Source organism: Malania oleifera, chromosome 12 (assembly GCF_029873635.1).
Source record: "Malania oleifera isolate guangnan ecotype guangnan chromosome 12, ASM2987363v1, whole genome shotgun sequence".
Classification (NCBI taxonomy): Eukaryota; Viridiplantae; Streptophyta; class Magnoliopsida; order Santalales; family Ximeniaceae; genus Malania; species Malania oleifera.
Window position 1 is genome coordinate 2,936,446 of NC_080428.1, and position 17,798 is coordinate 2,954,243.

At 36.5% G+C, this 17,798-nt stretch overlaps 1 protein-coding gene across 7 annotated transcripts in view; it reads right to left on the bottom strand.

The window, feature by feature from the left end:
• Nucleotides 1-357: 357 nt before the first annotated feature.
• The window catches only part of LOC131144328 (inosine-5'-monophosphate dehydrogenase-like), a 29,113-nt gene continuing 11,672 nt past the window's right edge, over nt 358-17,798 (bottom strand). For 3 of the 7 annotated variants that reach the window (XM_058092896.1, XM_058092895.1, XM_058092894.1), the window contains exons 4-5: nt 14,185-14,442; nt 1,088-1,631 (exon numbers count right to left, since the gene is read on the bottom strand). In XM_058092896.1, coding sequence (XP_057948879.1) covers nt 1,560-1,631; nt 14,185-14,442 — 330 coding nt within the window. In that variant the 3' untranslated portion in view covers nt 1,088-1,559. Of the gene's footprint in view, nt 809-1,087; nt 1,632-14,184; nt 14,443-17,798 lie in introns of those variants that run through there. The other 4 variants (XM_058092898.1, XM_058092899.1, XM_058092900.1 and 1 more) reach the window with 2 other exon arrangements.

Genomic DNA, 17,798 nt, shown 5'->3' on the forward strand with positions numbered 1-17,798 from the left:
GAAGCTTCATACTGTCATCCACAACCTTTCAAGATTGATAATGAGAGTGAGGAACATTTGAGGAGAATACTGTGAAGGTTGAGTACAATGAGCTATTCAAATAGTCAATGAAGCCAGCCAAAGCATATAAAGAGCTGACCCATATCTCCAACAAACTGGAAAGATTTAGATGAGTCATTTTAGTGGCACAGTTACTACCTAAATAACTCGGGATAATACTTATGGAAAGGCTAATCAAACCTAATTGCTACAACTCTGCAAGGAATCACGCATAAATGTAACTAGAATCACACGAAAGTAAATGGTCAAACAAAAATGAAGATTGGACAGTAGTCATGCCAATCAAATTCAATAATGGGAGATATCAATTTGCATTATGTTGTATGTATTTTTTCCAAAATCTTGAATTACAATTTACAAGTATAAATACACGGTTCCGATGAAAACATGAGAAATTCCAAACCACTACTATTCTCTCATCACCTCGACTTCTGTTGACTTTAATAACTTTGAAAGATAACTGTCAAAATTCTGATGGATTTTGTTTGGCAAATTCAGCTATTACATTATCTCCCAATATTTAATGAGTCAGTGAAGTTTCCTCGAGTCTAGCATACATTTTTGGGTACTGCTTCTCAATGGAATGATTTCAAGATCCATCATATGGTGATTGATTGTCCACGAGAAATAGGTCCATTGATGACATGTAACTGAAGAGTAGTTGGCACTGTGGACACACTCTAGTTTTGATTTTATTTCAACCAGCAGGTAATTTGGCAACAAGATCGACGGCTGCCCCTTTATTAACCTTGCAAACCACAAATGTAGCCTCTGAAATTAGTTAATTTTATCCCACTCAATAAATTTAAATAAATGACACTTGTATTTTTATTTTTATTTTTTTGAAGAATAAAGTTATATAGGGATCTAAGCATTGAACTTGAAATTCAAAAGAAGAAAAACTATGAGCTATCCTCTGTGTCCAAATGAACCAAAAAAAGGCCATTCCTATGTTAAATACATAAAAAAATATAGCAAATATAAAAAGATTAAAAAAAAAATAAAGTGATGCAGAAGAAAAAAAAAATTAAAAACGGTTGCACAGTTCTCATTATAAATAGTTCTTCTCAGATATGAAATTATTCACTGTACATTCTCGCCCTTCAAAACAGCACAAACCACAAACACCTTAAGAGTAAATTTACTAGATAAAATGGTGGAATTGCCTCACTTTAAGAAAACTGAAAATAGTAGCCTACCCATCAAGCGCACGGTATAAAAAACATTACATTGTTTTACATAACCAACCCTCTGGCCCCTTAATCGTACAACCAAACAAAATAGTACAAAATGAAAATGGATGGTCTCGTGCCAGCAACCAAAATGTCAAATCCAAATGCAAAAGATCATATCTCAGCCTCGTATACGCCACATGCAATGACAGAATTCTGGTTAATTTGAATACCATCCAACGATATCATACTCCAAAACCAAAATAGAATGCTAATTTACCAGCTAGTAAGCAACAGCAGGCCATGAATATAGGAAGGTTAGAGATGTCAAAAAGACTTCTTCTCAGAAAAAACTAGGCCATGAATTCCACCTTCAATTTGTGCTGCTCCTGTACGAACCTACATGCCAAATTAATAAATATTAGAAGGGGCTAATAGTTGAAAATATAAATCTGTGGATGGCCAACACAGCTGGGCTCAAGGTGAGAAATGAGTCAATAGTTGTAGCAAAAAACAAGATAACCATGAGTGACAAACTTGCCCCAAAATACAGAAGTTGACTTAATGATATAGGACAAGAAGCAAGATCTTGGGAAGATCCAAGTTGGAGACTCTACTTAAGAAGAATTGGATTGATAATTTTTAGGTTAGTAGTTTATTATGTGTGTTTAGTACTAATCAGTATAGGATTATGTGTATTTGGGGGTTTGTTTGTAATATTTGTGTAAAATATGGGTTTGTTTGTAATTCATGTAGTTTTAGGGGTTTGGCAGTTTTTGATGAATTTGAACTGAAGTGAATGAGATTCCCCCCACCCCCCCCAAGGCCCCAGGGCGGTATCTCCTCCCTTCCCCTTCCTCCTCTTCTAATTCCTCCATGGCTGCAGGACCTTGATGCTGCCCCTACATCATTTGGTATCAAGTTGATGTAGGACAAGAAGCAAGACCTTGGAAAGATCCAAGTCGGAGAATTGGATTGATAATTGTTGGGTTAAGTTATTAGTTTATTATGTGTGTTTAGCATTAATTAGTATAGGATATTGTGTATTTGGGGGTTGTTTGTAACATTTGTGTAAAGGGTATGTAATTCATGTAGTTTTAGGGGTATGTGTAATTTTATGTGAATAGGTTTTCTTATAAATAGTGCGTGAAAGCCATGATGTAGGCAGTTTTTGATGAATTTGAATTGAAGTGAATATGAGTTCCCCACCCCCACTAGTATACCCTCTCTCCTCCCTACCCCTTCCTCCTCTTCTAATTTCTCCATGGCTGCAGAACCTTGATGCTGCCCTCGCATAATTTGGTATCAGAGCCCAACTTCAATCTCCATTCTTCCATTTCAATCCCCTCATCATCCCCTTCTCTCTTGTCTTCTGCCCTGTTCTTCTCCTCTCTACTTATCTTATTCTAATTTTCTCTCCTAATTCTCTCTAGTTCTGATTTCTTCTCTTCGTTTCCTCTCTTCTTTATTCTGATCTCTTGTTCAGTCCCTAATCCTTTGCTGCCCAGCAGCCTTCTGCCCTCTTGTTTCTTCTCTGTTTCGCTTCTCCTTCTCTTCTTCTTCTCCTCTAATTCTCTCCCAGAACTTTGTCAACTCATCATCCCCTTCTCTCTTGTCTTCAGCCCTGTTCTTCTCCTCTCTACTTATCTTCTTCTAATTTTCTCTCCTAATTCTCTCTAGTTCTGATTTCTTCTCTTCATTTCCTCTCTTCTTCATTCTGATCTCTTGTTCAGTCCCTAATCCTTTGCTGCCCAGCAGCCTTCTGCCCTCTTGTTTCTTCTCTGTTTCGCTTCTCCTTCTCTTCTTCTTCTCGTCTAATTCTCTCCCAGAACTTTGTCAACTCTCTTCCTCATTTCTGAATTCTGTGGTTGTCTCTTAGCAGTTTCTGTCTAGCAACTCCTCCAACTCCCATCTTCTTCTTTTCTCTTCTTCCTCTCTCTCTCTCTCCATTTCTGAATTTCAGTTTCTTTCTAAAACAAAAAAGAAAAAACTAAAAAGCAGTTCTGCAGTTTCTAAACTTCTTATAAATTCCAGCCGCATCCCCATTTCTTAAAACACCACTTTCCAGCCACCATCCTGCAGCACCACCCACACCATAAAATATAGAACACCCCGATGCCCCATCCACTTTAATTTCGTCGCCTTCCGATCACCGGAACAGGCTCACGCGCCGTCCATTAGGATTCCAGCCGTTGGCCCCTTTGAAGCTCCAAAATTTGGTGATTCTTAAACACACTGCGACCACTGCTAAACTCCTCATCCCTTGATCCCTCCTTGACCAAAGTTTCATTGCCAGAGGTGCACACTGGTGGAGCACACACCCCACATGCCGGTGGCTTGCGACTAGGAAACTTCCACAGTTTTCTGCAATTTCCAGTCTTGCAAAAAATTGCTTCAGCCATGATATTTTGGCTTTTCTCCACAATATTTTGACCTGCAAGGAGATATTTTGTTGTGGACACAACATATTGCAAGCAAGGTGATAATTTGGCACGAAACCCTGAAATTACTGCTGCCAACATAAAAAATCAGGTTTTTTTTCTGTAATTTGTCAGTTTTCTTCGTGAATTTGTTTCATTTCAGCAGGACAATAAATATCAAGGTAGATTAAAGATAGTTTTTAAGAAATTGGGAGTAAGGCTTGTGGGAAATTGTGTTAACAGGTTGTGATATATAGCTGCAGCATGTATATGCATAAATCCAGAAAAACTGTGACAAATTATAGGAAAAAGGAATGCCATTTTCCAAACTTTGGGCACAATTTCGAGCTGTTCAACGCCTTCTTCAAATGCAGAGAAAAGATTTGCAAAATCATTATTGATGGAAGATATCCAATGAATATGGTTTCCATAAATGGAGTCACTTGAGTGCAGCTTCATCCCGAACCTCACCCGGAGCCTTATGAGATGTCTTGGGTTGATAACTCTATTGTACGTGTTTATGAAAGATGTTTGGTACCCATCCAAATGGGTGAATATGGCTAATGTTTGGTTCGATATCCTACCTATGAAGATTGGCCATGCATCCCTTGGTTCTCCTTGATTGGATAATTTGGGTGTGACTCGAGGGCTTGAGAACATGTCTTCCACTATAATGGGAAGAAAATCGTTTTGAAGTCTGCTCTACGAATAAACCAAGACAAAGAATTAGTCACATTTACTCAATTTGAAAACACTACAACCAAGGAAATGCATATGGTTGAAGACATCCAAAGTCTTTCATACATTCCTATCATTGAGTTCATCATCCCCAATGTGTTCATTGATGCTAATTCTCAACTCAAGTCTATGGTGCTGCCAATGGAATGTGGTTTCTTGTCTCATTCAAGCATTGGCTTTCAAATAGTCCAAGTTTGCTTCTCCCTTTTGATTCTCCAACATTTCAAAATTCGAGGCTGAATTTTTTCTAATTGGAGGAGAGTTGACGTAGGACAAGAAGCAAGACCTCGGGAAGATCCAAGTTGGAGACTACTTAAGAAGAATTAGATTGATAATTGTTGGTTTAAGTTAGTAGAATATTATGTGTGTTTAGTATTAATTGGTATAGGATTATGTGTATTTGGAGGTTGTTTGTAATATTTGTGTAAAGTATGGGTTTGTTTGTAATTCATGTAGTTTTAGGGGTACGTGCGTAATTTTATGTATTTAGGCTTTCTTATAAATAGTGTGTGAAAGCCATGATGTAGGCAGTTTCTGATGAATTTGAATTGAAGTGAATGTGTCCCCCCCCCCCCTGGGGTATTCCCTCTCTCCTCCCTTCCCCTTCCTCCTCTTCTAATTTCTCCATGGCTGCAGAACCTTGATGCTACCTCTGCATAACTTAGTAATCTAAAATTTCACTCAATTTATTAAGTTTTTGATTGTATGCTGTCTTTTGCCTCATTAACTCTCAAAGCAATCACTAGTGCAGAATATACTGATAACAATGCCTAATCATCTTCTATCATTTAGCTTTGATTTCATTGCTCTAATAGCCATGTGATAAAGGGCTACATAAAAAAGTCAGCAAGAATACAAACCAGCTAGACACCTCAAACTCCATAATTCCCAGCAATCCTAATCTCTGGCTTAATGAATCCTTCCCACTGACATGCATTTGTTACCAACTTTTGGGGCCCATCCGATTCTCCATATACCTTCCGCAAAATGACTTTGGTAAGTGGTATGAAGGGTGTATTTCTTTTCATACACCTAGTGAACTTTTAAGTTGATCCAAAAGATTCACGCAGAGCTCGGGTCTTTGCACTTCATTGACATTGCTACAGAAGACTGTCTCGTGAATCCTCAATAGGTCTAAGAGAAGAGATCAATCAAGGAAATAGTTTGAATTTTATCTTCAACCATGAAAGAATATTAATTTTGAAATTTGTGGAGGTTCCTGTTCAGTGAGCATAAAAATCCAGCAGGAAAAAAATGGACAGAACTTCTGGAATTTACTCAGATTAGTTTCCATAAATCAAGAATTTAAGCCCCAAAACAATAAAATCCCAGAAAGTATAGATAAAAACAAAAAAAAAAAAGGAGAGATTATTTCCTGCCAAATAAATAAATAAATAATAAATAATAAAGACCCTCTTGTCAACTCTTAATATGCTTGACCATTGAAATGCCACAATATAAGGCATTTAAATGGGTCAAAGAATCTAAGAGCCATCTGCAGAAGTACAGAACAAATAGTGTGAAATGCTTTCGGCCTGTCCAATAGCGGAAAAATTTTTCATATTCCATTTTTTTACTGGAAAAAAAAATTAAAATGCTACTTTGTTTTAAAACTTTTCCACTTTTATATAGATAAGTTGGCAAATGATAAAATATTGTTTACCAGCTTTTCTATACAAATCATTGAAAGCTGGAAAACAAGATGGCAATTTTGCAATTTTTTGGAAAATTGAAGTGGAAATAATAATTTTTCCAGTGAACAGGCGCTTCAGTTGTCATGTTGGACTCCTTGTTCTCTGTTTTTCTTTCATAAAGGAACTGTAATTCTCACTCTTTCCTTAATAAGTGTTCTGTTCTGTCTATTTTTGTGTGCTGTTGTGCACAAGACATGCCCAAGGCATGGGATACCATGTGCATGGGCAGTTGCACAATAAACTGAAAATGCCAACAATAAAGAATGATTAAGTTGATACTGGAGGTTGTAAGAGGGAAAGGTACACCTAGATTAAGACAGAAAAGATTAGACAACTTACAAAGGATGTCACCCTAGATCACGCAAAATGGTAGAAAAAGATTCATATAACCAGAGGCTTTGTTGTTTTTGTTATTCTCGTTGGTGTAATTTTTTAATTGAAAAGGAATTTTTTCTTAAGAGATCGGCATATGCGGGGGCTTTGTGCACCAGGCTGCCCTAGAAGCAAGGATGAGAAATCCTCCAAAACAAACTAGAAAAAATAAGGAAGAACAAAGAAAATGAGAATCGGGAAGCCATCATTGATTAGCCCATAGTTACCAGAAAATACAAACACCCTAGTGAACCACAGATTGGTACAAACGTTCCAAAACATGGTACATTTTCATTCCGAAAAAGGTAAATCTAATAACCAAAGTTCAAGTGCAAAAGTTTTTCACATAACTTTTTTTTTTTTATTAGTTAAAATGGAGAATTAATCCATTATAATTCCATTTTCAGTCATTATCAATCTATTTCACAAAATAAAATATCTTCTAGATTTTGAAACACTTAACATACTCTCCAAAATATACAAGTACCATAACATATCTTTTCACCAATATACCTATTTAAGTATACCCCTAACATTCCACGTTTTAGAGCATGTGCCATATCATGACCCCTTCCCATTCCATTAACCAAAACATTCTGCTTTCTAGGTAACATTGGGTAAGCCATGATCTGAGACAAAGTTAAACTTGATGATGAAGAAATAAATAGAACTTAGATTTCGATACCTTGGATCTATTATGCAAGTTGAAGGAGAAATTGAAGATGATGTGATGCATAGAGTTAAACCGGGTTGGGTAAAATGGAGAAGTGCTTCAAGTGTGCTTCGTGATTGTATAATACCCTTAAAATTAAAAGGAAAGTTTTATAGGATGGCTACAAGACCAGCTATGCTATAGGGATCAGAATGTTGGGCAATGAAAAATAGAATATCCAAAATGTAAAAGCTGTCGAGATAAGAATGCTTAGATGGATGCGTGGTGAAAAAACTTAAAGATAAATTAAGGAATGAACATATTCGCGATAAGTTAGGTGTAGCTCTGATAGAAGATAAGATAACGGAGGGACGACTCAGATAGTTTGGGCACTTGCAACATAAGCCACATAATGCGCCAGTGAGGAAGAGCGAATTAGTTATTGTGGGGGGTAGTAGAAGGGGTAGGGGTAGACCTAAAATAACTTGGAATGAGATAGTGAATAAGGATTTAATAGCCCTTTGTCAAAAGAAATGGTCTATGACCATTGACCAACTAAATTGGCAAAAAGAATTCATATAGCCGACTCCACCTAGTGGGACTTAAGGCTTAGTTTTGTTGTTGTTGTTGTATGATGCATTAAGGCCTTAGCATTAGCACGAACCAGAGATTGGAACTACAGTGATTTGACGCACCCTATGGATTGTAAAGAAATGGTAAATCTATTGGAAGGACAAGCCTTGTGCAATTGTTGGCCACTGCTATTGGTTTGAACATCAGCTTAGAAGTGGGCTGTATCAGGTCCATCCCTGGCCTATGTGTTTCATGATTGAATGGTAACCCAATTAAGCTACGAAGTGGGCAAGGCTCCGTGCATGTAGGGCGAAACAACAAATGGGTCATATGCAAAACAGAGTCCATCTAGAATATAAGTGGCATGATCAAGCTATGTAACAGGTTCCCTAATTGCAGCAGTTAGAGAACCAGAGACTTTCACATTGAATATATTCATGCAAGGAAACTGAATCTGGGAAGGGATCGATAAATGAACTTCAAATTCTGGGTGCAGGCTTTAAAGCTTGAAGAGTAGAGCCAACGAAGACGGTTCAGAGTCCAGACTCCATGGTAGGTGCTCAACACCACCACAGCCTCAGTAAGAAGTTGATCTTGTAGTGCCATTGGAAATGAGCAACATTAGTAGCAATGACTAAATGAGAGGAATCAGTGAGAGATAGAAGAAAGATGCATGCATGGGCATGAAAATTATTCATCCCCATAAGCCCTTGTTTGGTTACCAGAATCAGTCAAACAAAATGGGAATTAAGAGATTGGAATGACTACCAAGGAATGGGATAGAAGACTGGAATGACAATAACTGCATTTGGAACATAACTAGTAATGGGAATGAAATCTTGGAATGGCAATAACATTATTTGGTATACAGACTTGCAACGAGAATGAACTTATTTAGTTAGTTTTCAGTCTCTACAAAGTATAGGTAGTTTATTACCTTTCAAAGGAACTCAAATGGAAAAGAAAAGCATCCATTTTGTGATACTCTATTATTTTGTAACATCCACTCATAAAATTATAGACAATACACTTATCATAGCCCCAGTACTTATTTAGAATATATACATATGAGCCAGTCACTAATGCATTAAATTAAATTCAAAACACATTTAAGAGGAATTTCAGAAGTTAAAACCATTTACACTAACAACTTTGTAGCATATAAAACATGATCCTAGAAACATTGAACACTTGGACCATGCGTAACAATTGTAATTTAGTTTTTCGCTATAGAGATTACTTGAGTTTACATGATTGCAAACAAAAATTTTCAGTTTTTTAACAGGGTCCCGACCAACACATAAGAGAAATCAAACAAATCTTATGAAAATAAAATAAAAGCCAGCAGCAAAGCCGCCATCAACAGATTGTTCGCCTGAGAAAATGGCCATCTCAGTTGCTGATTGCAATGTAAGGGATTAGGGGGCATGAGGAAGAGGAGTATGATGAAGGTGGTCTTGGACAAGAATTCCCCTGATATTGACCTTATCCAGGAAACTAAGTTGGAATAGGTAGAAGAGGGAAAAGTCAGGAGTATTTGGGGTGGTTATTGTAGGGATTGGGAAATTTTACCTTCGTGTGGTGCTTTAGCGGGTGTCCTTGTCCTTTGAGATTTTGGGTCTATTTCAAGAGTTGATAATATAATGGATTTTTTTTCTCTTTCTATATCATTTGAAGTAAGAGGGAGGGGGGCAAAGGTGGGTTTCTTCAATCTACGGACCTTCTAGACCTACTTTGAGGAGCATTTTTTGGGAAGAACTCTGTTCTATTTTTTGCTTTTGCTCCCCTAGGTGGATCATGGGTGGTGATTTTAACGCAGTTAGGTTTCCTAGAGAGAAGAAAGAGGAGGGTAGAACTACCACGAGTATGCTTTATTTTGATTCGATAATTAGGGATTGCAGTTTGAGAGACCTTCCCTAGAGGAATGCTTCTTTTAAATGGTCAGTAGGGGGAAGGGGGGCGGCTAGAGCGGTCACTGGCAAACTAGACAGATTCCTATTTTGTAGTAAGTGGGAGGAAGAATTTCCTAACCTCTCCCAAATGTCCCTTCCTAGGGTTTGAAAATATGTGGTTGGACCATGTGACGTTTAAGCCGCTGGTTGTAGATTCATGGGGAGAGGATCTGAAGCAAGGTTGGGAAGGATTTAGATTCATGAAGAAATTGAAACATTTGAAGGAGAAATTGAAACATTTGGAATAAGGAGGTGTTAGAAGACATTAGAATTAGCATTTTGGGAGAGTTGGCTTTCTTGGATGGGAAGGAATAGGAGGTTATTCCCTCAAATAGTGAGGATACACGAAAAGCTTAAATTAAAAAAAATAATCCCTGGAAGAGGTAATTTTTCAGGAAATGGGGAGCTGGAGGCAAATGACCAAATTCAAATGGGGTAAAGATGGTGACTGTAATTCCTCTTTTTTCCAGAGTCTAGCTAATGGGAACAAGAGTAAAAACTTGATTAGGGAGCTAGATATGGGGACAGGAAGGAAGGATTCACGAGGAAATTGAAACGTTTGAAGGAGAAAATGAAATTTTGGAATAGGGAGGTGTTTGGAGATGTTAGAATTAGAAAATCTACCCTTGTGGGAGAGTTGGCTTTCTTGGATAGGAAGGAGGAGGAGGTTATTCCCTCAAATAGTGAGGATACAAGAAGAGTTTCCATTAAAAATAAACTCAGAAGAGGTAATTTTTCAAGAAATGAGGACCTGGAGGCAAAAGACCAAATTTAAATGGATTAAAAATTGTGGCTGTAATTCTTTTTTCTTTCACAGGCTAGCTAATGGGAACAAGAGTAAAAACTTGATTAAGAAATTGGATATGGGGACTCGGAGGGTCACTAATGACCACCATCAAATTGCATTCTTTATTACTGATTTCTTTCAAAAATTTTACTCAAAGGACCATAGTGGGTCGATGATAGAGGGGTTAGATGGAAACCTATACTCGATGATCAGATATACGGGTTAGAGACCATTTGATGAGAAGGAAGTGATTGAATAGTTTTTGGGATGGATAGGGATAAGGCACCGGGCACGAATGGTTTTAACGTGGCTTTCTTTCAATATTGTTGGGAGATTATTAAGGGTGATTTTTGCTGAATGTTTTTACTGATTTTTATGGGAATGGAACTCTAAAAGCAAATTTCTCTTTTATAGCCTTGGTGCCTAAAAAATCTAGATCTTCTAAAGTTGAATATTTTAGACCTATTTGTCTCGTCTCTAGTGTGCATAAAATCTTCACTGAAGTGTAGTTAATAGGTTGAGTGTGGTGCTCAACGATACTATTTCTAGTGCTTAAAGTGCATTTTTTGGGTTGGTTTTTGGGGGGGGGGGGGGGGGGGGAAGGGGGGCAAAAATTGGCTGTTATTTTGGTGGCCAATGAGGTGGTGGAGGATATTCATATGAATACGAAAAAAGGTATATTTTCAAGGTAGATTTTGACAAAGCTTACGATAAGAGTGAGTTGGAGCTTCCTGAATAGGGTTTTTATGAGAAAGGGTTTTGGTGAGCATTGGTGCAGGAGGATTAGGAGTTCATTGTTGAATGGTGAAGCCAAATCTTGGTTTACAGCTTTGAGGCGCACGACAAGGAGACTCATTACCTCCCTTTCTATTCGTCCTTATAGCTGACGTTTTGAGTAGGATGGTGGATTACACAGTAGAGAAGGGATTGGTGAAGGTTTAGGTGTGGGCGAGAGATGGAGTGGTGGTTTCTCATCTTCAATTTGCTGACGATACCAATTTCTTCCTAGATGATCATAGCCCCCTTTTAGGAGAATTTTGGGTATTCTTCAAGTAAGGAGTGTATCTAGGCTCAAAATTAATATAGGGAAGAGTGGTTTAGCAACCTTGAATATAAGCATCAAGCGAAATCATGAATCGGCTACTGATGTTAGGTGCAGTTTATTGGTTGACCCTTGACTTACTTAGGGGTTCCTTTGGGAGGGAATCCTAGAGCTATAGACTTTTGGAATCCGATAGTAGAAAGGGTGACGAAGAGATTAGATGGTTGGAAAGGGGGCCCTTTCTCTCTTAGGGTAGAATAACGCTTATTCAATCTTTCTAGCATTCCTATTTCTTGTTAGTTTTTAATATTCTAGTAGGGATCGCTAGCAAACTTGAGAGAATCATGAGATTTCCTGTGGTCTAGTGAAAGGAGTAATAGGAATCATTTAGTGAGTCGGGTGAAGGTTGTAGGTCTAAAAAGGAGGGGGGCTAGGTCTTCGTAATTTGGTGTCTAAAAACACCAAATGGTTGTGGTTATGGTGTCTCCCCTTATAAGATACTTCACTATGGCATAGAGTTATATGAAGTAAGTTTGGGTTTAATGAGAATGGGTGGGATGATAATGCTAGTTTCAAATGTTCTTTTAAGGAGTTCGTGGAGTTCTATTTCTCAGATTTATTCTCTATTCACTCATCACACTAACTTCGAAGTGGGAAGGGCTTCCCAAATTTGTTTTTTTTAAAACCCATGGCTTGGGAACGCTTCTTTTTCCACATCTTTCCCCCGTCTCTTTCGATTGAACTTTGATCCGAATAGGGTTTTTACTTTCTTTGTTGACAATTTGAGTAGCTCTTTGGTTTCTTGGAATCTCAACTTCAGGAGAACTTTAAACGATAAGGAGATCGTGGAGCTGTTATCCTTGTTGTCCTTATTGAATAATTGCAATCTATCCTTGGGAAGGGATGTTCATTCTTGGCTTTGGATTAGTCAGGGATGTTTACTAGCAAATCATTCTTTGAATTCTTGACCAATTCCAACTCTTCTTTTTTTCTCTATCCTCTTAGTTGGAAGGTCAAAGTTCTCCCAAAAATCAAAGATTTTACATTGTTTGTTGTGCTTAACAAAATTAATACCAATAACTAGCTGCAAATTAGAAGACTTTTGGAGGCTCTCTCTCCAAATGTTTGCATGCTTTATTATAGGAATTCTGAGACAGTATCCCATCTTTTGCATTGTAAATTTGCTTGAGGGATCTAGAACAAACTACCTGGTATCATCAAAGAGATTTCGGTTTGTCCTTTTTTGGTGGAAGATTTGTTAGTCATCTCCTACGCATGTTAAAGGAAGGATAAGGCAGCCTTGTGGAAGTGTAGCATCTTTGCAGTATTATGGGAACTATAGCTAGAACGTAATGCATGGATAATTTCTGGGAAGAAGTTAACTGGACATTGGTGTGTAGGGTTTGGATTTTTACATGTGCTAGTTTTCTAGATTCACGAAAAGATTAAAGGAACTTGCTAGCTTGATGTTTCTCTCTCTTGTTTTTAGTTCTTCTTTCTGGTTTTCCACAAATTTTATCAGGAGATATCTTGTTCTCCCCCCTCGTAAATTCTTTCTCTATTAATGAAATTTATTTTGCTATCTTTTTAAAAAAAATCTTAATAGTCGTCTAAGAAAATATGACAAAAAAACATGCACAAGAAGAAGAAAACGAAGAAAATGATGATGAGACTGAGGATGATGAAGCATATTTACATAGAGAGGGTGAGTCATGACTGTAGAGCTTCATTTGGTAAAGTAAGCATCAAAACAGATCATGTTCAATCTTATTGTGTCTCCCATGTAACCACTTTTATTCCCGCATCTTGATTCCAACACACCCACCATCCGCACCACATTGAAAATTCAATAATAACAACTTTTTTATTCCAAATCATTACTGCTAACTTTCTTCTTTTAAAAGGATAGTTCATCTTCTCTCATTAGGTGGGCTAAGAAATTAATTGAGGTCAAATACATAACCCATATGGCCTACATCCTGCAATCAAGATCAGTAACTTTGACAAATACACAGAGAAGAACAACCCCCAAAGAGTTGTATCCATTTATACATTTCAGCACAGTGCAAATTTAGTTTGCCAACAAGCAATTAATCAAACTATAAGGTCCAGATACAAATTTCAAGGGAAAATAAATACTAAATCTTGCTTTAAAATATGTGCAATAATGAGTCCCGCGGTTAACAAGTTTATTCTCAAGCTTTTATGTCAAAATATACTTGTTGACAGTTTCCTTGCTCAATTTTCTGCAATGTTAGGAATGAGAAACATATAACCTACGAAACAAATAAAATACTAGAAGATTCTAAAATTGGAAGTGAAATGGTCTAAATCTCCCAGAGTAGTCCATTCTCTGGGAAACTGGCTACTAGATGTTGCAGTACATCACATCATGCATCATGAACTTCTCTCATGTTCCCCTCCCCACCCACCCCCCCTCCCCCTCACTCTTCCCTGAAAAACTATATAGAAAAAAAAAATTAATAAATAAAAAAAGCCTTCTTCACTTTTCTAATTTAACTTTTCCTCAATATGTTCATGACAAACCTAGATGTCCTCCCCCACGCCTAAACAACAAAAACAGAAAGAAAATTGAAAATTAAGTAAGAGGTTGGATGTTTTGTGGCACATTACTTTGAAATTGAAATTAAAACTACAGATAAAGCCCACTCAACTTCAAGCAAATCAAGTCGATAACCATACTGGAACACTAAAGACATACCTCTAGCCTTAGAGTCTTTGATCTTAACAAGTCATGAGCAGACTGCACAGTGGAAGCACCAAGATCCTGGAACCCTTGCTTGACTGCTTGCATCGTGTAAGGTACAAACTTTAAAATAGAGCCTTTGTCCACAACAGCTCCAACAACCCCTTGAGCAATTTTTAGCTTAGCAGTATCACCCAAGTAACGTGCATCACTCCCTTTCATCATAGCTTCAAGGGAACCCATGCCTCGATACTTTTTTATCCGACGACCATCCTTGCACACCAAAATGTTGAAATGATTAATAATGAAAATTTGCTTTATGTGAAGACAGCAAATAGTACCCTCAATCCAACATGAAATGGTTTTACATGCATTACATGTTGGTCCTATATTTCCACAAAATTGTTTAAATCCCTATCATATTTCCACTTTCTGTCACCCTAGAAATCAAAATGATGGTAAATTTCCATTGTACGAAATTTCCATTGAGAGCCCACAAATAATTCCAATGCAACTTGTCAAAATTTGGCCGTGAACAAAATTTCCTTGAAATTGAAACTTGAGATTCAAAACCCTTGAATTGATTTCACTTGATAAATCCTCTTTTTTAAGAAAAATAAAGATTTTTAATAGCTTTAAGATTTTTGAAATCTTATGCAAAATTGAACTTAGATATTACTTGCAACACTTTATTTGATTTTTATTTCTAAATTAGTTGAATTTGCATAAAAACTAGTATTTAACTGATTTTTCAATTTTAATTGTACTGATTGAACACATTTGTAACAGCTATTGCACCTTATTATCCACAGTTGTCAATTGTCAGTTATGTATTAATTTGCAGCCTTTTAGTTCAAACTCATACTTGTTATATATGTTGATAGTTTCTGAAAAATTTTCACTAAAAATCCCATATTCCCATGTTTTACTAGTAGATTTTCAAAAAATTTTAAAATTGAAATCAACATTCTAATTGCCAGCAAAATTTCCGAATTGTTTTAAGCCTCAAAATTTTAGTGGAAGCCAAATCTATAAAAAAAAAATTAAAAAAAATTGCTTAAGTTTGACCTTGAACCTAATTTAGGTATCACAGAAAAAAATTTATTCTATATGATTTTTAAGGTCTAATTCTAGGAATGAGATATGTAGAGTTCTCCCAAGTTCCAATTGATGCCCGAAATGCGTTGAGGCACAGCAGTTGACTGGACATCTAGGGGTAAAGCACTGTTTCGGTGCGGGCCGCAAGAGCGGTACCAAATCGAGGCAAACTTTGAATACTAGATATGACCTCAAAATAACAGGGGTCAAGGTTGGCCAGTGAGACGATGGAGGACAAGCTTCATCGTCGAGAGGGAAACAGCCCGGATCACCAGCTAAGGCCCCTAAATGACCGCTCAGTGATAAAGGAGGTAGGGGTGCAGAAATAGCCAAGAGGTTTGCCCTCTCTAGAAACAGTTGCCGCATTTTAGGTTATGCTACTCCGCTAAGAGTGTATACTTTGGCATGCTTCAAATCTGCTTTTTCAATTTGAATGTGAATTAATATTTTCAGGAGACACAAGGTTCTGTTTTCAAGTTGTATAAGACATTATATTTTCAATTTTATATTATCTTTAGTTTATTTTAAAATTCACAATATTTAGGTTAATCTTAATCCTGCTTTCAACGTATGAAGGATATTTCAACATTTTTCTCATAACCAAATTAAATCTTTACCTAAGGCCTATATGGAGATTAAAAGGGGAGACAAAAACATGTTTTTGCAATTATATAAGATGAATTTTTTTGTTAATGGACTCCAAAAGGGGAACCAACCATGCACATTGGTTGTATACGTGGGAAGGACCTGTATTATTTAGTATGAATTGTTGGAAATCCATCAAGAATTTTAATCTTATATATCTATTTCATCTAACTTTTTTAAGAAGACGAGAATATATTCTCAAGAGGGAGAATACCAAAAATGGGGGGCTTAGACAAGCACAATCACAAATCAAGGAAATATAAAATCTCTCATAAGCTATTTAATCTAGCTTATTATGACAACAAAAGTTTTTTCCATAACACAACTAATCAGAGAGCTAGCATGCATCATTTAGATAAGTTTAAAAGTTTTAAGATGAAAGAATATCCTTGTTACAAAACCCAAAACAAATTATGATTAAACTAGTCCTAAAAGACTAAGGAAAATATCTGGTAGTCCTCAGAGTGACAAATTGCAATGACTATTTTAGCCTTCATTATGTATTCATGAAAATTGAAATTCCACATGTCCCAAAACCCCAAATTGAATGCCTAACCCTTCCATCTTTACCCTTTGTCTATTCAACGTAGGAAGATCTATAGTCCATCTTCATCCATTGTCTATTCAATGTAGGAAGATCTATAGTCCTATTCCAGCTCCCTATATATACACCCTTCTTTTAACGTATATCACAAATACCATGCACCTCAACCTCTATCCTCATCACTCCTTCCATTGCTGCGTGGGTGTTCATTGAAGCAGATTTTTCCCAATTATTTTTGTTGGAAAATCCACATTGTAGGAGGTGTTGCTAGGTCTTGATGGCCCGATCTATTGCAACTTGGAACATCATCATATGGAAATCAAGCTTGGACTTGATTGTGCGGGTAGAGAGAGCCCACGAAGTTTTTGCAAGGTTGGGGTTAATGGGCAGTGTAGCACCATGAGTTATGTCATGCCATGGGAGGATGCGGTGGTGGACAAGAGGAAAGAGAGAGATGTGAATAATAGCATCAGTGAAGTAATTTTATAGCCATTATTAACAATAAGGGAAGTTTAAATGTATTGAGGAGTCCTATTTGAGGGACAGAATGCCTTATATTTATAAGTTGAGGTAGGTTTTAATGAATTATATGTTGGATTGTTCAAAATATGAAGATTACTTACAAGATGGAGGTGAAGAAACCTATATGCAAGTGTACTTTAAAAGATAAAAATAAAAAGATTGTATCTACTCCCATGCCTTAATTTAGTTATCTTTATGCATACTCCATAGTCATTCGTTGTGCAAAAAGTTCATTTGAAGAGTTTCTTGGATAATTGATTATATTATTTGAAGATGACATCATTTTTTTTAGTTTGTTATGTATGTAAAAAAATAATTTAATTTTTAGATGATTAAGTACAATTTTTTAGATCACATAATTGATTTTCATGTGATTATTAAAATTGATACCTGCTAGAAAATCTATTATCAAAAGAATAAATGATTGTATATCATGTATTCAAACTCAAATTTGTACCCGAATCAAGGTCAACTCAACCAAACCCAAATAAATTAGCCTAACTCAATGGACCATTTGAATATTTGTGTTCGTAAATATTCCCTTTTTCATCTCAAAAAAGACAGATTTAGATCGTCATTAACCATTATTTTTTATAATATGAAATCCAATGTAGCACCCATGGGTCGTAATGAATTGATTTTTTTATGAATAGATTTTATCACAACTTTCAATATGAAATTCAAAGGGATTAATCAAATTGCACTATCTTTGTAATAAACAAATGCCTCTTTCTCTAAGGTCCTTTGCATATGCTCAATCTTGTGAAAAAGAAAATCCTAAATTTAATTAACAATTTATGTTTAGAAGCATTAATTTTAA